Source organism: Coregonus clupeaformis, chromosome 37 (assembly GCF_020615455.1).
Source record: "Coregonus clupeaformis isolate EN_2021a chromosome 37, ASM2061545v1, whole genome shotgun sequence".
NCBI lineage: Eukaryota > Metazoa > Chordata > Actinopteri > Salmoniformes > Salmonidae > Coregonus > Coregonus clupeaformis.
The window spans coordinates 11,694,035-11,715,291 of record NC_059228.1 but is presented as its reverse complement, the minus strand read 5'-3'; the positions used below and the strand labels follow the sequence as shown (position 1 = coordinate 11,715,291).

Here is a 21,257-nt window from a genome sequence, read left to right as displayed (position 1 = left end):
TTGAATGTTTCAATAAGACTTTTAATAACACTGCCATCTTATTTTGGGTTAACTCTTTTTTTTACTCCAAGCACAGATAGGACACATGGAAATTCATTTCCTTAGGCATTAATCATGCAAAAATATCTATCTTTATTGTGACACATCAGTGAGATTCAAACCTAGAATCCTCTCCCTCTCTCTCTGTTTGTGTGTGTGTGTGTCAGAAAGAAAGAAAGAAAGAAAGAAAGAAAGAAAGAAAGAAAGAAAGAAAGAAAGAAAGAAAGAAAGAAAGAAAGAAAGAAAGAAAGAAAGAAAGAAAGAAAGAAAGAAAGAAAGAAAGAAAGAAAGAAAGAAAAAGAAAGAAAGAAAGAAAGAGCAGGTGGTCACAAACTCTCCTTCATACCATGGCCAGTATCACGTGCAGAGATATGTTCAATCTTTAAAGGCTTTCAACAGTAGCAGATTGAACCAGCCTGATTGAACCATGTATCCTGAGTTGTACCCAGCTAGCACATAACGTTCTGAGAACCATATGTTTCTTAGAGCATGGGGAAAGTGTAGTTGTCCTATGGTTAGTTTGCATACAACCTTCCCACCACTTTCTGGGTATGGTGCAGGATAGTTGCTTGGCTAAAATTTTATTGTGGATTTTAGGGAAAGTTTTCTTAACGTTCTAAGAATGGACTGTATGTTTTTAAATAACATTCTTAGGAAACGTTATGCTGAAGTACTGACATTCTCACAGAAGAATGTTGTTTCTTAACGTTTTCTGAACTATTTGAGAACATTCCCAATGTCAAACCAGTTGGAGAATGTTCAAAGAACATTACCAAAATCAAATTGAAATGCAACCATGTTTAAAATAGCAATACATTTTTTTTTGCCAAGTTCCTTAAATGTGCTGAGAATGTTCCAAAGCCAAGCAACTATCCTGCACCATACCCAGAAAGTGGTGGGAAGGTTGTATGCAAACTAACCATAGGACAACTACACTTTCAACATGCTCTAAGAAACATATGGTTCTCAGAATGCTAGCTGGGTACACTCAGGATACATGGTTCAGTCAGGCTGGTTCAATCCGCTACTGTTGAAAGCCTTTAAAGACTGAACATATTTCTGCACATAATACCCTGGCCATGGTATGAAGAAGAGTTTGAGACCACCTGCTCTCTCTTTCTCTTTCTCTCTGACACACACACACACACACACACACACACACACACACACACACACACACACACACACACACACACACACGGGAGGGATTTGAGTTGGAGGGTATAGAGTTAGAAGAATAAGAATGTGCTGTTCCCTGAAATCCAGAAGACTTTTTGATTGTGTAAAAGCCCCGTCACATCAAGGCTCCTTGTTAAAGGATTTAGGGGGAACCAGAAATCCAGGGTTAGGCTGTTTCTTTTGTTACAGCACGCTCCTTTGCAACATTCCAGCACAGAAACAGAATTCTGTCCACAATAAGGATTATACACCCCTACCCTCCCCCGCCTCCCCCTACTCCTCCCCAACACTCACATATGATACCCACACATGCACGCACACACACACACACAGAATGTACACAAACACACAGACGCAAACACACATTAGCAGTTGGCTTATTCAATTTTGTTGACAGATAAAGGTTAGCGCACATTTTAGGAAGTGTACATACAGGGTACTTCTCTAAGGAAAGGCAAACCACACAAAGCATGTCTTTTCATCCTCACTAAGCTCAAACAAACTCGACTTGTGTCCCTTGTGTCCCTGCTGAGCCACTGTACTGCTGCATGGCAGAATATCTGCTAGAGGAGACAGTAATTAAGGAGACTTTAAAGAGAAACTGAACGCACCGATTCCACGTTTCTCTGTTGCTCACTAAGAAAAAACTGATTTCGTTCTTGGGGGTGTTGTTCGATGTGGCATTTACTGCTGTTTGTCCCCCATGAGACGACACCATAGGAACAAAGCCAGTATTACTTCCTCAAAATAGTCTGAATGAATCTAAGATAACTCAAGAAAACTGTAATAAATGTTGATGTTTTTGCCGAGGAGGTTTTGTTGGCAATTTTACATCTGAGGTGTTTGGTGCGCGACTGTCACGACTTCCGCCGAGGCTGCCTTCCCTCCTTGTTCGGGCAGGTTTCGGCGTTCGGCGTCACCGGCTTACTAGCTACTGACGATCCATTTATCATCACTCCACAATTTGTCTTGTCTTCAATCACACACACCTGGTCCTTATTCCCTCATTAGTAATTGTATAAGTGTTCCCTCTGCTTCCTTGTCTGTGTGGGTGATTGTTATTTGTGGAGGTTAGTGAAGCTCGATGGAGCTCGTATATTTTGTATCGACGGGAGATTTCCCGTGTGCCTTGTATTTTCCAGTGCGCCTGTTTTGTGCCCTGGAGTGTGTTTAACGCATTTCTGCGTAAACCTGTATTTTTGCGGATTAAAGCCTGTGTTTCTGTGATTTACCCTCCTGTGCCTGACTCTTTCCACTCCACCTCATCACAGCGACGTGTTGTCTTATGTTAACAAAGTCAGATCTGCTACGCTGATGGGCTGTTTCACTGTCTGAGCTCTGTGGTAGGATTGGATAGAGTGCAATCACCTCAGCTGTGTATCCCGTGTTAACGGGAAAGTGAGCATTGTCGAAATCCAAACCCAACCCTCAAGTAAGTCACGACAAACTCACTTACAAAACTCTGTTTGGGACGAGACTGACTTTATGAACACTAGAACAAATGTTTCTGACTAATGTTGATGCCATACACGCTGTTTTCTATCAGAGAAGTTGTTTATTGCCTTCAGTTGTGCTTTGAGATTCAGCACGCTAAACCCACAGGTAATTCAAACCGCTAAGCAGTGAGCTGACAGTAAGCTGGATGCCTGCACGGTTAGTTACTGTAGTGTCGCTTGAAGACCCATGGCAATACTGATGCAACAAACAACAACACGGATATGTATGCAAACCAGTGAAGGCTGGTGGGAGGAGCTATAGCAGGACAGGCTCATTGTAATGGCTGGAATTAAATGAATGGAACGGAGTCAAACATGTGCTTTCCATATGCTTGATGTGTTTGATACCGTTCCATTTATTCCATTCCAGCCATTACAAGGAGCCCATCCTCCCACCACCCTCCTCTGATGCTATGCATAGTATTGCTTTAACAGAGCAACTTGGAAAGAGAGAGAGAGACAGGGAGAGACAGGGAGCGAGAGAGTGACTGAGAGTAAACGAGAGAGAGAGAGATGCGCACACACACATGCGCGCTGTGTCTCAAAGAAGGGGAGCTATAAGCGATGTCTGAGTAGTACAGGCTGTGTGGGTCTGGGACTAGAGTACAGTAGATCTGTGTGAAGCCACTCTGACCGTCATAATAACTGTAATAGCCAGCAGACCTCTAGCAGAGCAGGAACACTGGAAGAGAGAGTCTGGCTGACAGCTATTGTCAGGACAATGATGATGTCAACCACAGGGAGGCAGAAACTGTCAGCACTTTCTCTCTCACTGTGTATGAAAGAGAGAGAGAAAGGAGAAGGAGAGAGTACTGCTGACGGTGACACACAGCACAACCCGCAGCTCGCCCTTGTCCCAGTCGGCTGCCTTTATTACCACTGGTCATGGATGCACTATTAATTAAGCTAACCTGGCTAGCCTCCTTCCCATAGCATCAGAACAGACAACAGCCACAGCGGAGTCAGATGCAGGCTAATGTGTGTTACACTGCTATGGCGTACACACTGAGAGGCAGTGAGGCACTCTCTCGTCCAATCACAGCCCAGCACTGCTAAGACCCCGCCCACTCTAAGGCTGTAGACAGTGACACCATTTAACTCAAACATCACCCCACTTCCAGGGTTAACCTTACACCAAGCTCTCCAAAGATAGCTATATTTCTATTCTCAGAATTAAACTTTGGTATTTTCAATTTTGATATAGCAGGATTTTCTGTCGTAACTGAGAAAGCCCTACCCCCTGGTGGATCCATGTGTGTCATGTGGTTTTGCGTAGCCCTGGTATAATTGGAGTCCTAACACAAATCCCATCAGGCCCTGTTTGAGTGTGAGTTAGTGTGGGAGAGCTGCTTCTCACTGGTTATCTATTGGCTGGCTGCTGTGGTGGGGCTGTGTTTCCACTGCCTTCTGCATTCCACAAGACCCAATCTGTGTCAGCAGGCATTTGTTTCACTTAAGGAGTGTGTATGTGGCATGAGACATTACGCAGAGGACAAGGACACCAGCCTCTGTGCTGCTCGGAAATCTAATACATTGCGTGCAGGTAGCATGGAACCCAATAACCATTGCAACAATAATGCCCTTCAGTCACAGAGGAGAGAGGGAGGGAGAGGGAGAGGGAGAGGGAGAGGGAGAGGGAGAGGGAAAGGGAGAGGGAGAGGGAGATAGAGAGGGAGAGGGAGATAGAGAGGGAGAGGGGGAGGGAAAGGGAAAGGGAAAGGGAAAGGGAAAGGGAAAGGGAGAGGGAAAGGGAGAGGGAGAGGGAGAGGGAGATAGAGAGGGAGAGGGAGATAGAGAGGGAGAGGGGGAGGGAAAGGGAAAGGGAAAGGGAAAGGGAAAGGGAAAGGGAGAGGGAAAGGGAGATAGAGAGGGAGAGGGAGATAGAGAGGGAGAGGGGGAGGGAAAGGGAAAGGGAGAGGGAGAGGGAAAGGGAGAGGGGGAGAGAGAGGGGGATAGAGAGGGAGAGGGAGAGGGAGAGGGGGAGAGAGAGGGAGAGGGAGAGGGGGAGAGAGAGAGAGAGAGAGAGAGAGAGAGAGAGAGAGAGAGAGAGAGAGAGAGAGAGAGAGAGAGAGAGAGGAGAGAAAGAGAAGAGAGAGGGAAGGAAGGAAGGAGAGGAAGACAAAAATAGACTGGGAATAAGAGAGAGAGAGAGCGACAGAGAAAGGACAGAGGGGGTCATTGACTGTGCTTCATGATGTGAGAAAGACCAGTAGTTTGACTTACCCTGTAATACATTTCTTCACCAACAACATAGTGGTTAGACTAGAGAGAGAGCCTCTCTCCAGCTCTGTTATGGTGAGATATGATATAGCTAGAGCAGCTGGGATTCTGCAGGATGCTGAGCTGAAGCAGATGTGGAGGAGTGCAGGAGACCACAACAGGGATATTAGAGACACTTGTTTTATTTTTTCTGCCAGTGCCCCCACTGGGACTCTGTGGAAGAGCTCAGATAACCATCTCCACTAACACCACTTGTCCAAATAGAGGGCTGGACCCTGCTTATACACTGGAAACACAAACAGACCTTTCTCTGAAAAGAGAGATGGGAAATAAATAAGTGTCCGTGTGTCCGTGTGTGTGTGTATGCGCACACGTGTGTGCATTTGTCCATGTGTCGGTGCGCAAGTGTGTGTGTGTGCCTAAGAGGAGCATGGATGACCCCCTCCAAGTGCTCCTCTCACATCCTGCAGGGGCCAGGGTTAGGAAATCACGCTACCCCAGCATGGTCATGTTTCAGGGATTGGACCAGGCTGGACTGGGGGCCCTTCTAGCCTCACTGCTGCTGGGCCCAACAGATCTGAGGTCAAGGACAATGTTTGAACACCTGCCCTTCTTAGAGCCACGGTGCAGCTTGGGGGAATGATTGTTGTTCCCCAATAGGAGGGAATATCTGAGTCTTCAGATGGCCCTGCAGACTAGTGGACACACCATTAGAGGATACAGTACTGTTCATACAAACTGTATGTAAACACACTACCAGTGTTACACAACTATTAGAGCCTGTATCAATGGAAGGCATCTGAGAAAAGACAAATAGATTAAAGTGGTAATTTGCTGACATGATCGATAATGAGAGAAAACCAAATAAGGTGTTATCTTGTAAATTGCAATCGGTGTGTGAGGGGGAGCTTATAGTAACTGAGAGCGTGTTAGTGTGTGTGGGTGAGTGTGTGTGTTAGTGTGTGTGGGTGAGTGAGTGAGTGAGTGTGTGTGTGTGTGCTCGCCTCACCTTCTTCTTGTCCCTCATGGAGCCTTTCCCGCGCACCATGATTTTACATCCTGTCTCTGCCTCCAGCTGCTTGGCTGTCAGCCCCCGTGGTCCCAGGATCCGGCCCACAAAGTTAAACTGCCAGAGAAACACAAACACACACACACATTAGAACCACTGCTTAAAACCGGAGCAATTCTTCAACGCAGACAGCAGGTCACTTTATCATTGATATGTATGAGGACATAGTAGACAGTTGAAAGATATCTGTAATGGAAATGTTAACAGATTTTCTCCAGCCTGACATGTTGAGAAGAGATACAAAGATATGAAAACACAGAGAGAAAGAACGAGAAAACAAGGTGAAGAGGCAGACTGTCTCTCGAGAGAGCCCCTTGTTTGACCCCTTCACCTCGCTGTAATCTCACGCCCTCATCACCCACCCGGGGCACTGACACAATGGCGCTCGATGCCTTGCGACCAGCCCTGGGCCGCCACTGACAAGATAAGGCTCAGCGATCGTTCCCCCATTGATCAGCAGCCTAGGCTCCTCTCTGCTCTTCTCTTCACTGGCCCTCACACTGCCTGTCAGTCAGGACTCAGGAGGGCTGCCTATCGATGAGCAGGGACTGAGACTGACACACAGACAGGTCCTGAGCCTTGATGGACAAGAGAGACAGACTGACTGACTGACTGAAAGACTGCCTCACTGACTGACTGACTGACTGACTAACTAACTAACTGACTGACAGAAAGACAGATTGACGGAGTGACTGACTGCTGGTCAGTCGCTAACAATGTTTATAGCAACAATACCCACTGAATACAAGCAAAACAGAACAACAATGAAAGATTTTACAGATTGGCATTTGCCATTATCTCCACTGATCCCTTCATGTAATACATTCACATTGACAGTGTTTTGAATCAGAGTCATCTCAACACTACAGGACGTAGGTTATGAAGACCTGTGGGAAACGAATAGACTGCTATGGTTACTTCCTCCTCTGTGGCTATTAAAGCGCTGTGCAACAAAAATAATTGAGCCTCAAGTATCGAGAATCCAATCAAATGAGGTTCAGGGGCTGGGAGACACATTGTCTTTCTGTCGGATCCGTAGCTCTCGTGTCAAAAGTGATGTACTGTGCGATGAGCAACGATCAATGTTTATCTTGTGCTTTGCCCGTAATTTGAATCACTTCTTTTCATTTGGCTCTCTCGCTCCCCCCTTCTCCTCTCCTCTCCTCTCTCCCTCTCTATGGGAATTCTATTCATTGGTCTCCAGTTCAGGGACAACATGAAGATCTATCTATTTGTTATCTTAGAATATCAACCAGAAAGAAAACAATGTTAAGTACAAAATGTGATATGTGCAAGCCTAAAAACATTGTAGAATCTCCAGTTTCATCCTCCATACCTCTAAATGTGGAGCTTGTGAGAGATGGACACGATAAACAGAGCCCATGCTGTCTTTCCATGTATTTCTGCCTTTGCTGAAAGCCCAGTTGTTTTAGCCGTTTGTCAGCTGCCACAGTAAGATGTTTGCACCTGGCATGGTTGAAAAGGGCACATTCTGCTGCTTTGCCATGCACTATGCCTCCATACACAACACACACCACTACCAATGAGAAAGAAAAAACAAAGACCATATCTCAGCATAGGGATACAGGGTTCTCCATAGAACCAGCCTTCTGCATAATTATCAATGCCTGCCATTTCAAATCATTCTGTTACTTCACTTTGCAATCTCACTTTGATTGGGCATCACAGAGGTATTCAGGTTTTCACATTGGCGCTTGAGAGCTCAGTCAGTCAATGGCGTCACTTATAGTCCAGGGATGGGCAACTGGCGGCCCACAGCCTGCCCCCTTGTGTAGGCCCGCGGACCAATTTAAAACGTTATTTTATTATTATAATTGTTTTGTTACTTACTGTTGAGAGTTAAAATAAGAATACAGAACGTGGAATTTCGAATTTTGGTTGTGCATCAGCAGTCACTCAATTAGCCCATGTCAACAAAAATGTTTTAGATTAGTAAATTAGTCTAACAGCCAGCTATCTAAACTTGTAGTAAGCATGGTCCAATTACCGACCAGAATGGGGCCCATTGATCATCAGTTATCATAAAAACATTTGCCTCCACCCTATATGTAGAATGTGTAGAATTGCAGGACATTAGCTGTAAAACTGCTTATTTGTCTCGCCACCCCTTGGCAAAATGAGTAGAATTGCATGAAATTAGTTATAAAATTGCAAAATCTTCTCTACACCCCATGGCAAAATCTGTAGAATTGCAGCAAACCTCCTTTAAAACGGCAATATTTTCTCTACACCCCATGACAAAATCTGTAGAATTGCAGCAAACTTGCTTTAAAACTGCAATATTTTCTCTATACCCCATGGCAAAATGTGTAGAATTGCAGGAAATGAACTTGAAAACATTTTTTTCTCTTCTCTGTCACAAGGGGGACGCTAAAATGTTTTGCTCGCAAGGTGGGGGTATGGATGTGGGTACGCAGACCCATGAGCCACTGCAGTCCCTCATGATGAGTTCCGTTTTTTTGTGGCCATCAAAGTTGCCAATCCCTGCTCTAGTCAATTACGCTTTCTTGTCTCCTGGAGAAAATATGTTCCAAGGTGCCCTTTGGGTCTGTACAACTCAGCTCACATTCACAGGGAACACAAATCACATAGCTACGCTACAGTTCTTATCTCCACTCTCAGGTAGGGCTGTTGCTGTCATTAATTTTTGCCAGCCGGTGATTGCAAATAACTGCCGGTCTCACAGTAATTGACCGCAATTAACATAAACACATTTAGCAACTCTTGGCTTCCATGCATAGCCTACAAGCCACTGATGCAGACCTTTGGAACATCTACATTTAAAAAAGTATAATAAATACATTTAATATAGCCTACACCATCACAATAAATACATTATTTATTTTAGACAGGTCTAAAGAAACATGAAATTAAGAAAATGTAGTTTATTTCAGAAGAACAGAATAGCATACTCTGAGTTGTCCTTATGTTAGGTCCTGATCTGGCTATGCCATATGGCTGTGGGATACACTAGTTCATTTAGCAGACAAGATTTGCTTAGAATTCCGTGGCATTATTTTATATTATTTATAGTATGAAGAATACAACTGAACATAGCTGAATAAAATATAAATAATATTTTCTCCAAACGATTTGAGGGAGTGCGCACATGCAGCTATTCTGTGTTGAGCAGTTAACAAAGAAACAGGTACTCCTATATGTTTAATTTAGAGATTTATGTAACTAGTCGTGATACAAATGTTGGGCTATATGTTTAGATTTTTTTTTACATTCTAAGGCTGCATGATGAGACTAATGATGATTTGAAAAAAGTTGCATGAAAGGCATAAGCTCTGATTTGTTTTTTGCGCAGGCTGTACACCCTTCATCAGTCTCTCATTCACAATTTGACAAGCACTTGATAATGCCTCGAATTTCCTGGCTGCATCCCCTTTGTGTGGCCGTACTGTCCCCTAAAAAAATCCATTCATTTTGTGGCCAGTGGCCGTTGTGCCCTTGGGCTGAATATAATAATTATAATTCCCTTCTCCCGGCTGCGTGCCGAAGCACCTCTCACTCACATGGCTCTCCGTGGTCTTTCTCACAGGCTACAAGTGAAGACAGACACATTGGGGACATACTGTGCGCGTCCTTATCCAATTCCAAGGCGCATATTTAAGATATTGGAAGAACTGTCCACATTTACTTTTCCTCAGCCAACAAGATGAGTAGGCCTAACGAACAGCAAAAGCACTAGCCTATGTCAATCTACTATCCCTCATAGTACAAAAGTTGACCTATTCTATTCTGTGCGATAAATAAATATTCCAAACAAAGTCTGGGACAGTTGTGGGATGCGGTAGATCCCAAATTAATACAACCACTAGCATCAAAAAACCTGTTTTAAGCAATGAGCCTGACGCAACAGATGAGAACGTTTAGCTTAAAATGTTGATGAACTATTAGGCATGAGAACGTCTAGCTTAAAATGTTGATGAACTATTAGGCTATTTCTTCACGTTATAAGCCCAGCAATGCGCACACAGCAGTAGGCTATAAGCGCAAATGTTCCATTAGCAGGAAAACACCATTCTCAAAAGTGACCACAAATGCGATTATGCATCTAATGCTTTTATTATAAAGGTGCATTTTTATGGTGAAAATGATCTTCCCCAAACTTGAAACTCACGCGCTGCGTATGTATGCCAGTTAGGCTCTACACCCGTTGTAAAGCAGATTAATGTGCTTCATTTTAAGAAGTTATTTGTCCACTTTAGTTGTGATACAAACCATATCAAAACATATAGGTCTATGGGCTAGGCTACATGAGGTGTGCGACTATGATTTGAAAAAGTCGCAAAAAAAGCATGCGCTGTTTCTTGCTTTACTGCACACGCTGGGCATCATTCACAAGTTATAATATATAATTCACAAGTGATAGGCTAATATTGTCACCCATCACACTATTCTTAATTTAATGTTGTCTTTACATATACAAAATAATATATATGTGTGAAATTCGTTTTGATTTAGACTGGACCATTATCATGCACCTGTCTCGAAACAGGGGTCGTCTATGCACTTAAATAGTGAATGGAGGACGCTTTTCCCATGGTTCATTTTCATGCCAGCCAGGTAGGAAATACTGCTGTTGTAAAGAAAAGCAATGTGCATCCTCCTCTTTTTAATAGAGGCCATCACTCTGTTTTCTCACGCAATTGCATAGCCTACAGAAATGTTGTGCAACATGAGCTCATGGGCTCTCATGAAGTGTTTGATTAGATTTTCGAATACATTTGCATTGATGTCAGAGTGATTAGAGGGACAATAGAGTGCTGAGTACCAGGCAGTTAGCAAGTTTGGTAGGCTACTAATGACCATCAGCAGTATCAGAGCTTAGAGAAGCCTAATTACCATGACTAAACGGTCATGTGGAATTTGACTGCCGTCATGACTCGTGACCGCCGGTGTGGCGGTAATAAGTTCACCGTAACAGCCCTACTCTCAGGTCAGATACAGGGTTCTCTGTATCATACTGAACGGTACAATACAGAGCACAGGCTTAATTGGGGAGGACGGGCTCACAGTAATGGCTGGAATGGAACAAATGGAATGGTATCGAACACATCAAACACATGGTTTCCATGTGATTGATACCATTCCATTCACTCCAGTCCAGCCATTATTATGAGCCATCCTCCCCTCAGCAGCCTCCTGTGATACAAAGCCATCAGCCATTGAACAACCATCACTTTCAGCCTACAATTCAGGAGACAACGTCAAGGCAGCTTCCAAGAGATTCAGGATATGGCTCTGTCTATTACACCCTGTCATGATGATGATCATCATCAACATCATCGTAATCATCCTTATGTAGATGATGACCATGTACTGTAAATGTTATTTTCCTACCTACCACATTTCAACAAAATACCTGAGCCGTCCATTCAGATTTCTGAGCCCTTCTAGTATTCCAAAGCATGAGAAGACAAAATCCATTATCATAGTCAAACATCCCCTCCTCCGTAAATTGGGTCATAAAAGAGCATCTGTGAAATCTGTGAGCGGCGTCGCCAGGGCTCTTTTACACACTCTGCCTTATTCATGTGACACAACCCGGCGCAACAAAGTGCAAGCGACGGCATGGAAGTGAAAGGGGACTCAAAGCAACACTTCTTAGCACCCCTCTGGTCTCCCTCCGGTCTTCCTCCGGTCTTTCTCCGGTCTTCCTCTGTCACCTGCATTTGAATCTTTTCATTTGGCTCTCTCGCTCCCCCCTTCTCCTCTCCTCTCTCCCTCTCTATGAGAACTCTATTCATTGGTCTCCAGTTCAGGGACAACTTGAAAATATATTTACTTATCTTAGAATACCAACCGAAAGAAAACAATGTTAAGTACAAAATGTGATATGTACAAGCCTAAAAACATTGTAGAATCTCCAGTTTCATCCTCCATACCTCTAAATGTGGAGCTTGTGAGAGATGGACACGATAAACAGAGCCCATGCTGTTTTTCCATGTATTTCTGCCCTTGCTGAAAGCCCAGTTGTTTTAGCCATTTGTCAGCTGCCACAGTAAGATGTTTGCACCTGGCATGGTTGAAAAGGGCACATTCTGCTGCTTTGCCATGCACTATGCCTCCATACACAACACACACCACTACCAATGAGAAAGAAAAAACAAAGACCATATCTCAGCATAGGGATACAGGGTTCTCCATAGAACCAGCCTTCTGCATAATTATCAATGCCTGCCATTTCAAATCATTCTGTTACTTCACTTTGCAATCTCACTTTGATTGGGCATCACAGAGGTATTCACATTGGCGCTTGAGAGCTCAGTCAGTGGCGTCACTCTAGTCAATCACGCTTTCTTTCCTCCTGGAGAAAATATGTTCCAAGGTACCCTTTGGGTCTGGACAATCAGAAAAACCACAGGACTTCCTAATTTTCGTAAGTACACCTCAGCTCCCTTCACAGGGAACACAAATCACATAGCTAGGCTACAGGGGGTGGGAGGGGGTGCTGTGGGATTATTTAAGATTAAGGGTTTCAGATGTTTTCGGAAGATGGGGAGGGACTTTGCTGTTCTAGCTTCAGGGTGAAGCTGGTTCCACCATTGTGGTTCCACCATTGTTCCATAGGCAAGTCTCATGGTCTTGTAGTGGATGCGAGCTTCGACTGGAAGCCAGTGGAGTGTGCGGAGGAGCGGGGTGACATTGAAGAACTTTGGAAGGTTGAACACCAGGCGGGCTGCAGCATTCTGGATAAGTTGGAGGGATTTGATGGCACAAGCGGGGAGCCATATTCAAACATCCGCTCCTCCGTAAATTGGGTCATAAAAGAGCATCTGTGAAATCTGTGAGCGGCGTCGCCAGGGCTCTTTTACACACGCTGCCTTATTCATGTGACACAACCCGGCGCAACAAAGTGCAAGTGACGGCATGGAAGTGAAAGTCTCAAAGCCACACTTCTCAGCGCCCCTCCGGTCTCCATCAGGTCTTCCTCCGGTCTTCCTCCGGTCTTCCTCTGTCAACTGCATTTTGATACCCCTCCTTCAGGAGCATCCATCTCTCATCTCCTGCTCTGCCTCGCTTTGTGTTCCATCTCTCCCATCACACCAAGTCCAGGACTTTGATACATTTGGCAGTGATGAATGTCTCAGAGTAGGACCGAGGTGGGGTATCGGGAGGACAGGAGTATGTGTGTGTTATGGCTGCATGATATGGGTCAAAACATCGAATTGCAAATGTTTTTAACCAAACACTGCGATTGCGATTTCACTTGCAATATAGATCAAAACACTTGGATGAACTGTTGGAATCATAGAAATCGAATGTTTTATATTAAGAAGCAAAGTGTAAAGCAGCATTGTTTTTGTTTGGAACAATCTGTTGACTCCATTTGATCTAACAGAACAGCATGCAAATTTATAGTGAATCTAACAGTGGGGAGGAGGAAGTGCGCTGCTTGAGTGGCAGGGGTGGGGCTTTATGTGTGTGGGAAGCAGCCGCAAGGAAAGAGAGGGAGAGAGACGACAAACAGAGTAAACTATCAAAACGGATGTTACACACGGCGGAGTGGCGTTTCAAAATAATGCGACATGGAAATCTCTTGCAATATGACCATTGCACATGTCAATATTGCGATTTCGATGTAATTCGATTAAATGTGCAGCCCTATTGTGTGTGTGTTTCCTTGTGTGTGTGTGTCCTTGTGTGTGTGTGTCCTTGTGTGTGTGTGTCCTTGTGTGTGTGTGTGTCCTTGTGTGTGCATGAGTTGACAGGAGGAGAATAAAAAGTGCAGAATTAGAATCCCATCTCCCATCTTGTCAGGTGAAATCTGTGCGAGTGACTGGCAATGTGAGAGAGGGAATTTGTGTGAGTACCTTCTTCCATATGTTTGGGGAGTCTCCCACATGCCTTTTGGCGAACACCAAACGTGTTTGCTTATTTTTTTCTTTAAGCAATGGCTTTTTTCTGGCCACTCTTCCGTAAAGCCCAGCTCTGTGGAGTGTACGGCTTAAAGTGGTCCTATGGACAGATACTCCAATCTCCGCTGTGGAGCTTTGCAGCTCCTTCAGGGTTATCTTTGGCCTCTTTGTTGCCTCTCTGATTAATGCCCTCCTTGCCTGGTCCATGAGTTTTGGTGGGCGGCCCTCTCTTGGCAGGTTTGTTGTGGTGCCATATTCTTTCCATTTTTTAATAATGGATTTAAATGGTGCTCCGTGGGATGTTCAAAGTTTCGGATGTTTTTTTATAACCCAACCCTGATCTGTACTTCTCCACAACTTTGTCCCTGACCTGTTTGGATAGCTCCTTGGTCTTCATGGTGCCGCTTGCTGGTGCCCATTGCTTAGTGGTGTTGCAGACTAATATTTTTTTCATTTCACTTCACCAATTTTGACTATTTTGTGTATGTCCATTACATGAAATCCAGATAAAAATCCATTTAAATTACAGGTTGTAATGCAACAAAATAGGAAAAACGCCAAGGGGGATGAATACTTTTGCAAGGCACTGTATCAGCGGTGGCAGGTGAGTGTGCTTCAGACAGGAATATTGTCTTTGTGGAGGGTGCCCCCCTACCCCCTACGTCCCTCTTCCAGTGTTTAACCTTATCTGTCAGGCCTTTGAGTGATCCACTCAGCAGCTGCAGCTCACTCAGGATCACAATGGGCATTCTCTTCCTTTAAAATAACCAACACAGGCCCGCAGCAGGTGCACTGGGGTCAAACACAAATGTAGGCGTGTGTCCACTGTCCATGTATTTATAAAGCAAGTAAGTCTCCCACAATCTCGGCCAAACAGCACAATTTCCACCATTTCTAGGGTGGATGGGTGGACACTGGACAGGGTGGATGGAATGGTTCAAATCATTGCAATATAATGGTGGATCCAAATCCCATCCATAGTATTGATCAGAGAGGGAGGGCAGCCTAACTGCAGCAGCCAGCCGGAAAGGCCAACAGAACAGAGACAGATTGACTTAGTGGCCCCTGCAGCACCGACTCAACCCACCTCACCTCCACTCCTCACTGCTCCCCCTAAACTAAGAGAGAGAGCGAGGGAGCAGGAAAGTAAGAAAATCCATTGAAGCTAATGGAATGTCTAATATCTGCTTTTAAAGGACTCACCCTATTTACCCAATCTGGGCAGTGGAGATTAAGTGTGTTTTCTATCAGCTACAATAAAACGGGGGAGCTGAACATAATTAGGGCCATTTAAGACTGGGAGCACGATGGACCAACCACCAGACTGATCTTATTATCTTATGAAGATAAACGAGCTAGCCGCTGTAATAGGCAAATTAATTATTGCATGGCTTCTAATCGCACTCTGCTCTAATTCCCTTCTGCAGGATGTCTTTTGTTTTCATTATTATGGAGGACAAGAGGCCGAGCGTGGAAGAAGAAAGGCCAGATAGCTCCTTCAGGAGAGGGTGTGTGCGTGCGTGCGTGTGTACTGTATGTGTGTGCATATGTGTGTGTGCGCATGCACGTTCGTGTGCGTGATTATTGATCTTATCATAATTGACCTTATGATCATACCAATGGACATTCACATATCCTTTAACGTATGTTTGAACATGAAATGCAGGAGAGCAGGGCCTTGAAAATAGTACGAGAAATTCCTTTTGGTTCGTAGTAACAGTAATCCGAAAATTACATCTATCTTCCTCCTATTTGTAATCATGTATAATCCCCCTTTTCATTTCCAGCATAACTGAATGATTTCCCTTTTCATAGATTTAGTAGACTGACATTGGCATTGCGTCATCTGTTTCAGCTGTCTGTGGTGAATGACAGAATGAGGTGAGCCTAATCCCAGCCTCAGCCCCTCCTGGGTGATGATGCTGTGTGTTGTCGGAGCGGTCCTAATGTCCTAATGAACCCTAATTAACCTTCATTAGCCAAGCAGTGATCCACAACGCCAGTGTTGCTGTGTTGCTGGCACCTTCCTCTCTCCCCAGCGTCTCCCCTGTGTCTAGTGCTGTTTATTATCATCACATTAATGAGGGGGCTAATTTATATGCCATAGCTCACCTAATCACAAACACAGACAGCCCTCTCTCCTCTCCTTCTCTCTCACCCCTTCACTCAATCTTCTCTGCACCTCAAGTGGACCCCCAGCAGCAGGGGTGGGAGGGAGGGCTGCCCTCCTAAAACCAAGGTCACTCCCCACTGCCCTCACCTCTCTCTCTCCATTTCTCTCTCTCCATCTCTCTCTCTCTCCTTCCCTTCCTGTCTCTCTCCTTACCTCCCTCCCTCCCTCCCTCCCTCCCTCCCTCCCTCCCTCCCTCCCTCCCTCCCTCCCTCCCTCCCTCCTTGAGGTTTGTGAAGGATGGCCAAGGCCAAATGAGAAGACTGAGGGAGAATCAATCCAGCCGCACATGCTTCTAATTAATTCATAATCAGTTGTGGTCTCTCTCGCTCATCTCCACTGTGGACGAGCATGACCCAGAAAAGGATACGCAGCAGCCAAATGATGGATGACAACAGCTCATTCACATTGCCTGTCCCCCTCCCTCCAACCTCCAACTCACACTGTTGTATTCACCACAAACCCCTGAAATAGACTAGAATACCATCCATTAACCACTATCTAGCTACACTATTCCCTTTCTTTTTCACACACACACACAGTCATACACATACTGAAATACCCAAATGAATGACAATAAAACAATACAAACTGAGAGGCAATGCTCTTCTGGATTTCTGTATCTCTCTGCTTAATAACATTGTTCTGCAAATTGGAACGGGTGTGGGCTGCCAAGTCAGTGACAGCAGCGCTGCGAGGAGTTTGAAGGGGCAAATTCATTTCCGTGCCGCTGCTCTCCTGTCCCAGAAACGAGGTTGAGACACGAGAGAATGTTTTCTCTCTTTATCAGACAGACCAGGCCACGAAACCCCTGCCCCGGTTCCCCCACCACATCTCACACACACATTCATCATCACCTCACACGTACGCGCACACACACACACAAGGGTGCAACCCACTACCCTCTCACTTTTCATATCAACACCTCTCCCACCCTCTCCTTCCATTGTGACACTTCCCCTTAGCTCCCTGCTTTACCCCCCACCTTTACTTCCTCTACTCCATGAAGCCACCCAGCACCTCTCCCAACACCCCGGTGCTTCTCCCTTCACACCATGCCACCACCCCACCCCACCATCACCAATCTACCCCTTTCGTCCTCCTCAATACCCCCATCCACTCCTCTCCAGGGTAGTACCCCATGCCTGCCCTTAATCATTACCCTTCAAGTGGAGGTAATTGGCATCCCTCAGTAAGCACCCCCAGCACGCACACATACACACACACACACACACACACACACACACACACACACAACATCGCTCCCTCCCTCCTCCCACCTCCTATGACACCCGGATCTATAATTTAAGTGCTTCAGAAGCAGCTCCATGAAGAGCCATGAGCACACATGCTTTCAGAGCTGACAGTTTGAAGTTAATGCTTTCCTACATTGGGGTCCTCTGCAATTAGCCATTTATTCCTGTCTCCAGGTGAGAGGTGATACCCAGGATCATTTAGCTATTTGATTTGGAATTTTAGGACCCCTTAAGGTATAAAAATAAAATAAAATGCTGAAACATTGAATTTGGCCTTACTGCTATTACACATTGAAAAACAGCTTCATACACGGAAGAACAGATGGTCAAAGTGTCTGTCCTATATATGAGAGATATAAGGAAGATCAGGAAACTTTTGACATTTACATTTTAGTAATTTAGCAGACACTCTTATCCAGAGCGACTTACAGTTAGTGAGTGCATACATTTTCATACTGGCATGTATTTAACCCCTTATTTTAGGCACTAAACTACAGTATCTCCATGTGTGACTCGTTTCAGGAAACTAGGTGTATGTCGCGCGTCACTACTTCACAGGAGAGCCATTTGAAAATGAGCTTTTTGGCAGAAATGCCTTCTGGAATGTGAACTTTCATGTGCCTTAATAACAAACTTGTATGCCATCTCTAAATACGAATAAAATTGTTAAATTACGAGCCTAGTTGGTTTAGCCACAGAAAAAGACAGCAACCTTCCTGCTACATTTACATTTACATTTACGTCATTTAGCAGACGCTCTTATCCAGAGCGACTTACAAATAGGTGCATTCACCTTATAGCCAGTGGGATAACCACTTAATTTTTTTATTTTATTTTGTATTTTATTTTATTTTTTGGTGGGTGGGTTGGAGTAAAGGGGGGGGTGGGGGTAGAAGGATTACTTTATCCTATCCCAGGTATTCCTTAAAGAGGTGGGGTTTCAAATGTCTCCGGAAGGTGGTGAGTGACTCCGCTGTCCTGGCGTCGTGAGGGAGCTTGTTCCACCATTGGGGTGCCAGAGCAGCGAACAGTTTTGACTGGGCTGAGCGGGAACTATGCTTCCGCAGAGGTAGGGGAGCCAGCAGGCCAGAGGTGGATGAACGCAGTGCCCTCGTTTGGGTGTAGGGACTGATCAGAGCCTGAAGGTACGGAGGTGCCATTCCTTGCTAGCCATGATTGGATGAGATAATGAGTGGGCTGGACATGCTGAGAGATGAGTTCGGATTGGTCTGCCATGTAGCGCGCTTCTGTCTATTTGAGCTGGTCAGTATGTGTAGGTAATCCTGTCTAACGCGCCTTTTTTGAAATATATGTATTGCTCTCCACTTTCTGGAGGACCGAGTTTTGAAAACAGTGGAATTAGAGTATGATAGCTAAGGAGATTACATCTTCAAACTAAGGGCAACCATGGCATCTGTGACAGAGAGGGAGAAGCGTCCATCCATGTATACTGGTAAGATAGCTAGCTACATTTTCAGATATTACACATTTCTAATTTTGTCAGAAAGTCATTTTCATTTCAAGTTAAAGTGTACTGTTAGCTAGCTAGCTAAAGTTAGCTGGCTGGCTCGCTAGGTAACGTTACGTGTATGATCTGTGTAGTAATATTATTAGTATCTCAGATCCATTTGCTTTGCTAGTTATAGCCTAATGTTAGCTATCTAACATTGAACCTGGATGGTTAGCTACCTGCAGATTCATGCAGGGTAGTAACGTCATGAGTTGGGATTATGGTTCATTGTTTAGCTAGCTAGCTAGCTAGCTACATGTCTTAACAAAAGACTCCACTATGCAAGTAACCATTTCAATAGAATGTTAATGATGTCACTGCGACAACTGTTGATAGACGTAGCTGGTAAATTCGCTCTGGCTATCTACTCCGATTTCAGAGCACTCCCGTCTGAGTGTGCGAGAATGCAGAATAACTGACGAATTTACGAACGCTCAACACCCGTAGAATTTGGCTGGTGTCAGTAAACGTTGGCAAAAAAGCGTAAATTGTTGCCAGCAACACAGTTGCAGTCCCCAACGCTTTGGATAACATAAAAACAGCCTAACCAGCTCTGCTAGGGCGAGTAAAATGGTCAGAGTGAGCTGTTCTCTCATTTGTGTCTGGAAGTAGCTAGCAAGCTAGCCAACGTTAGCCAGTTAGCTTGGGTGATTGACTGCTGTTGGTAGGACAGAACGCTCGGATCAACCCTTAAAGAGATGGGTGGGGCTAAAGCTTAAGAGGGTGTGAACGATGCTGAATGGGTGTAGACAAAGAAGAGCTCTCCAGTAGGTGAACCAAAACATTCAAAGGCCATTTTCTCAAAGGTGAGGTTACAAGTTTATCAACTTTCAAAGCAGAATTACTTTCCCATTGTTCCTCAACTGTAGTGTATGATATACAATTTTCTAGCTCTGTCTCTTTTTCATTTCAAATTTTGCTACATAAGACCGAATCGAGCCGTTCAGTCACATATATACAGTACTTCAATTTATCTGGTACCTGTCTACATTCAGACTAGTCTTGTGAGGCTTGTGGGCGTCCAGAGATTCACCTTTCCGTTGAAGGGTCATATTGGTGTGTAGCCCAAACTGTTCGGACACTACAGACAGAAGTTGGCATGTCGGCTGTACCGACTTCAGACGAGTCCCGTGACGCTTGTTAGGGTGGTAGAGAGAACACCATTGTGTTTGTGAGAGTCTCATCTTTCCATAGAGGGGTCATAATAGTTTTTAGGCCAAACCGTTCGGAGGCTACAGACGTTTTTGTGAGAATACAGATTTTCGGGATGCCTCATGGTCTGACAAACATGGCTCTAGCTCTGCCAATTTTCACAGCAGATGCGTAAGGGTGACATCGGTGGATGTGGTGGATTACAGATATCTCTAGTTTAAACTGACAGATTTTGATGGGGATGATTTTATTATGCGTGGACATCGACTGTAGGGGGTTAACTACTCTAACCTGTGGAAAACACGTCACTAACACCATCAACACTTAATGTCAGTAATGAGAATGATCAGCAATGATAAGCATGTACGCAAAACCACACACACATACACAGTGGAATTATTTTTTGGGGACCAACAATTGATTCCCATTCAAAATCATATTTTCCTAAACTCCTAGCCCTAAACCTAACCCCTAACTGTAATTTTTTACCCCCTTTTTCTCCCCAATTTTGTGATATCCAATTGCGATCCAATTACGATCTTGTCTCATCACTGCAACTCCCCAACGGGCTCGGGAGAGGCGAAGGTCAAGTCATGCGTCCTCCGAAACATGACCCGCCAAACCGCGCTTCTTAACACCCGCTCGCTTAACCCAGAAGCCAGCCAGTGTCGGAGGAAACACCGTTCAACTGACGACTGAAGTCAGCCTGCAGGCGCCCGGGCCGCCACAAGGAGTCACTAGAGCGCGTTGAGCCAAGTAAAGCCCCCCCCGCCAAACCCTCCCCTAACCCGGACGACGCTGGGCAAATTGTGTGCCGCCCTTTGGGACTCCCGGTCATGACACAGCCTGGGATCGAACCCCAGGCTGTAGTGACACCGCAACACTGCGATGCAGTGCCTTAGACCGCTGCACCACTCGGGAGGCCCTAACCATCATTCTAACCTTAACTGTAACCCTAACCCCTAAGACTAAAATAGCCTTTTTACAAGTGAGGACTGGCAAAATGTCCTCACTTCTCTGAATTTCAGGTGGTTCAATATTTTTGTGAGGACTTCTGGTACTCACAAGTATAGTAAAATGTGTACACACACACACACACACACACACTCTCTCTCTCAGGGCTCCAGCACTCTCAGGTGGGGACAACTTGAAGCCCTCGCATTTCATCTCCCAGTGTTCCTAATGAACCCATCCTGAGTAATAATGATCCTCCCTGTCCTTCAGAGCAGCAAGGACAGCCAGCATCGACACTCAGTCACTCTTCTGCTGCTGCT

At 44.9% G+C, this 21,257-nt stretch overlaps 1 protein-coding gene across 4 annotated transcripts in view; it reads right to left on the bottom strand.

The window, feature by feature from the left end:
- The window catches only part of LOC121553658 (protein quaking), a 100,868-nt gene that overhangs the window by 46,544 nt on the left and 33,067 nt on the right, over positions 1-21,257 (bottom strand). For all 4 annotated transcript variants that reach the window (XR_005997557.2, XM_041866943.2, XM_041866944.2 and 1 more), the window contains exon 3: positions 5,944-6,060. Coding sequence is in view for 3 of the 4 variants with exons in the window: in XM_041866943.2 (XP_041722877.1) it covers positions 5,944-6,060 (117 nt within the window). In the remaining variant the exon portion in view is untranslated. The remainder of the gene's footprint in view (positions 1-5,943; positions 6,061-21,257) is intronic.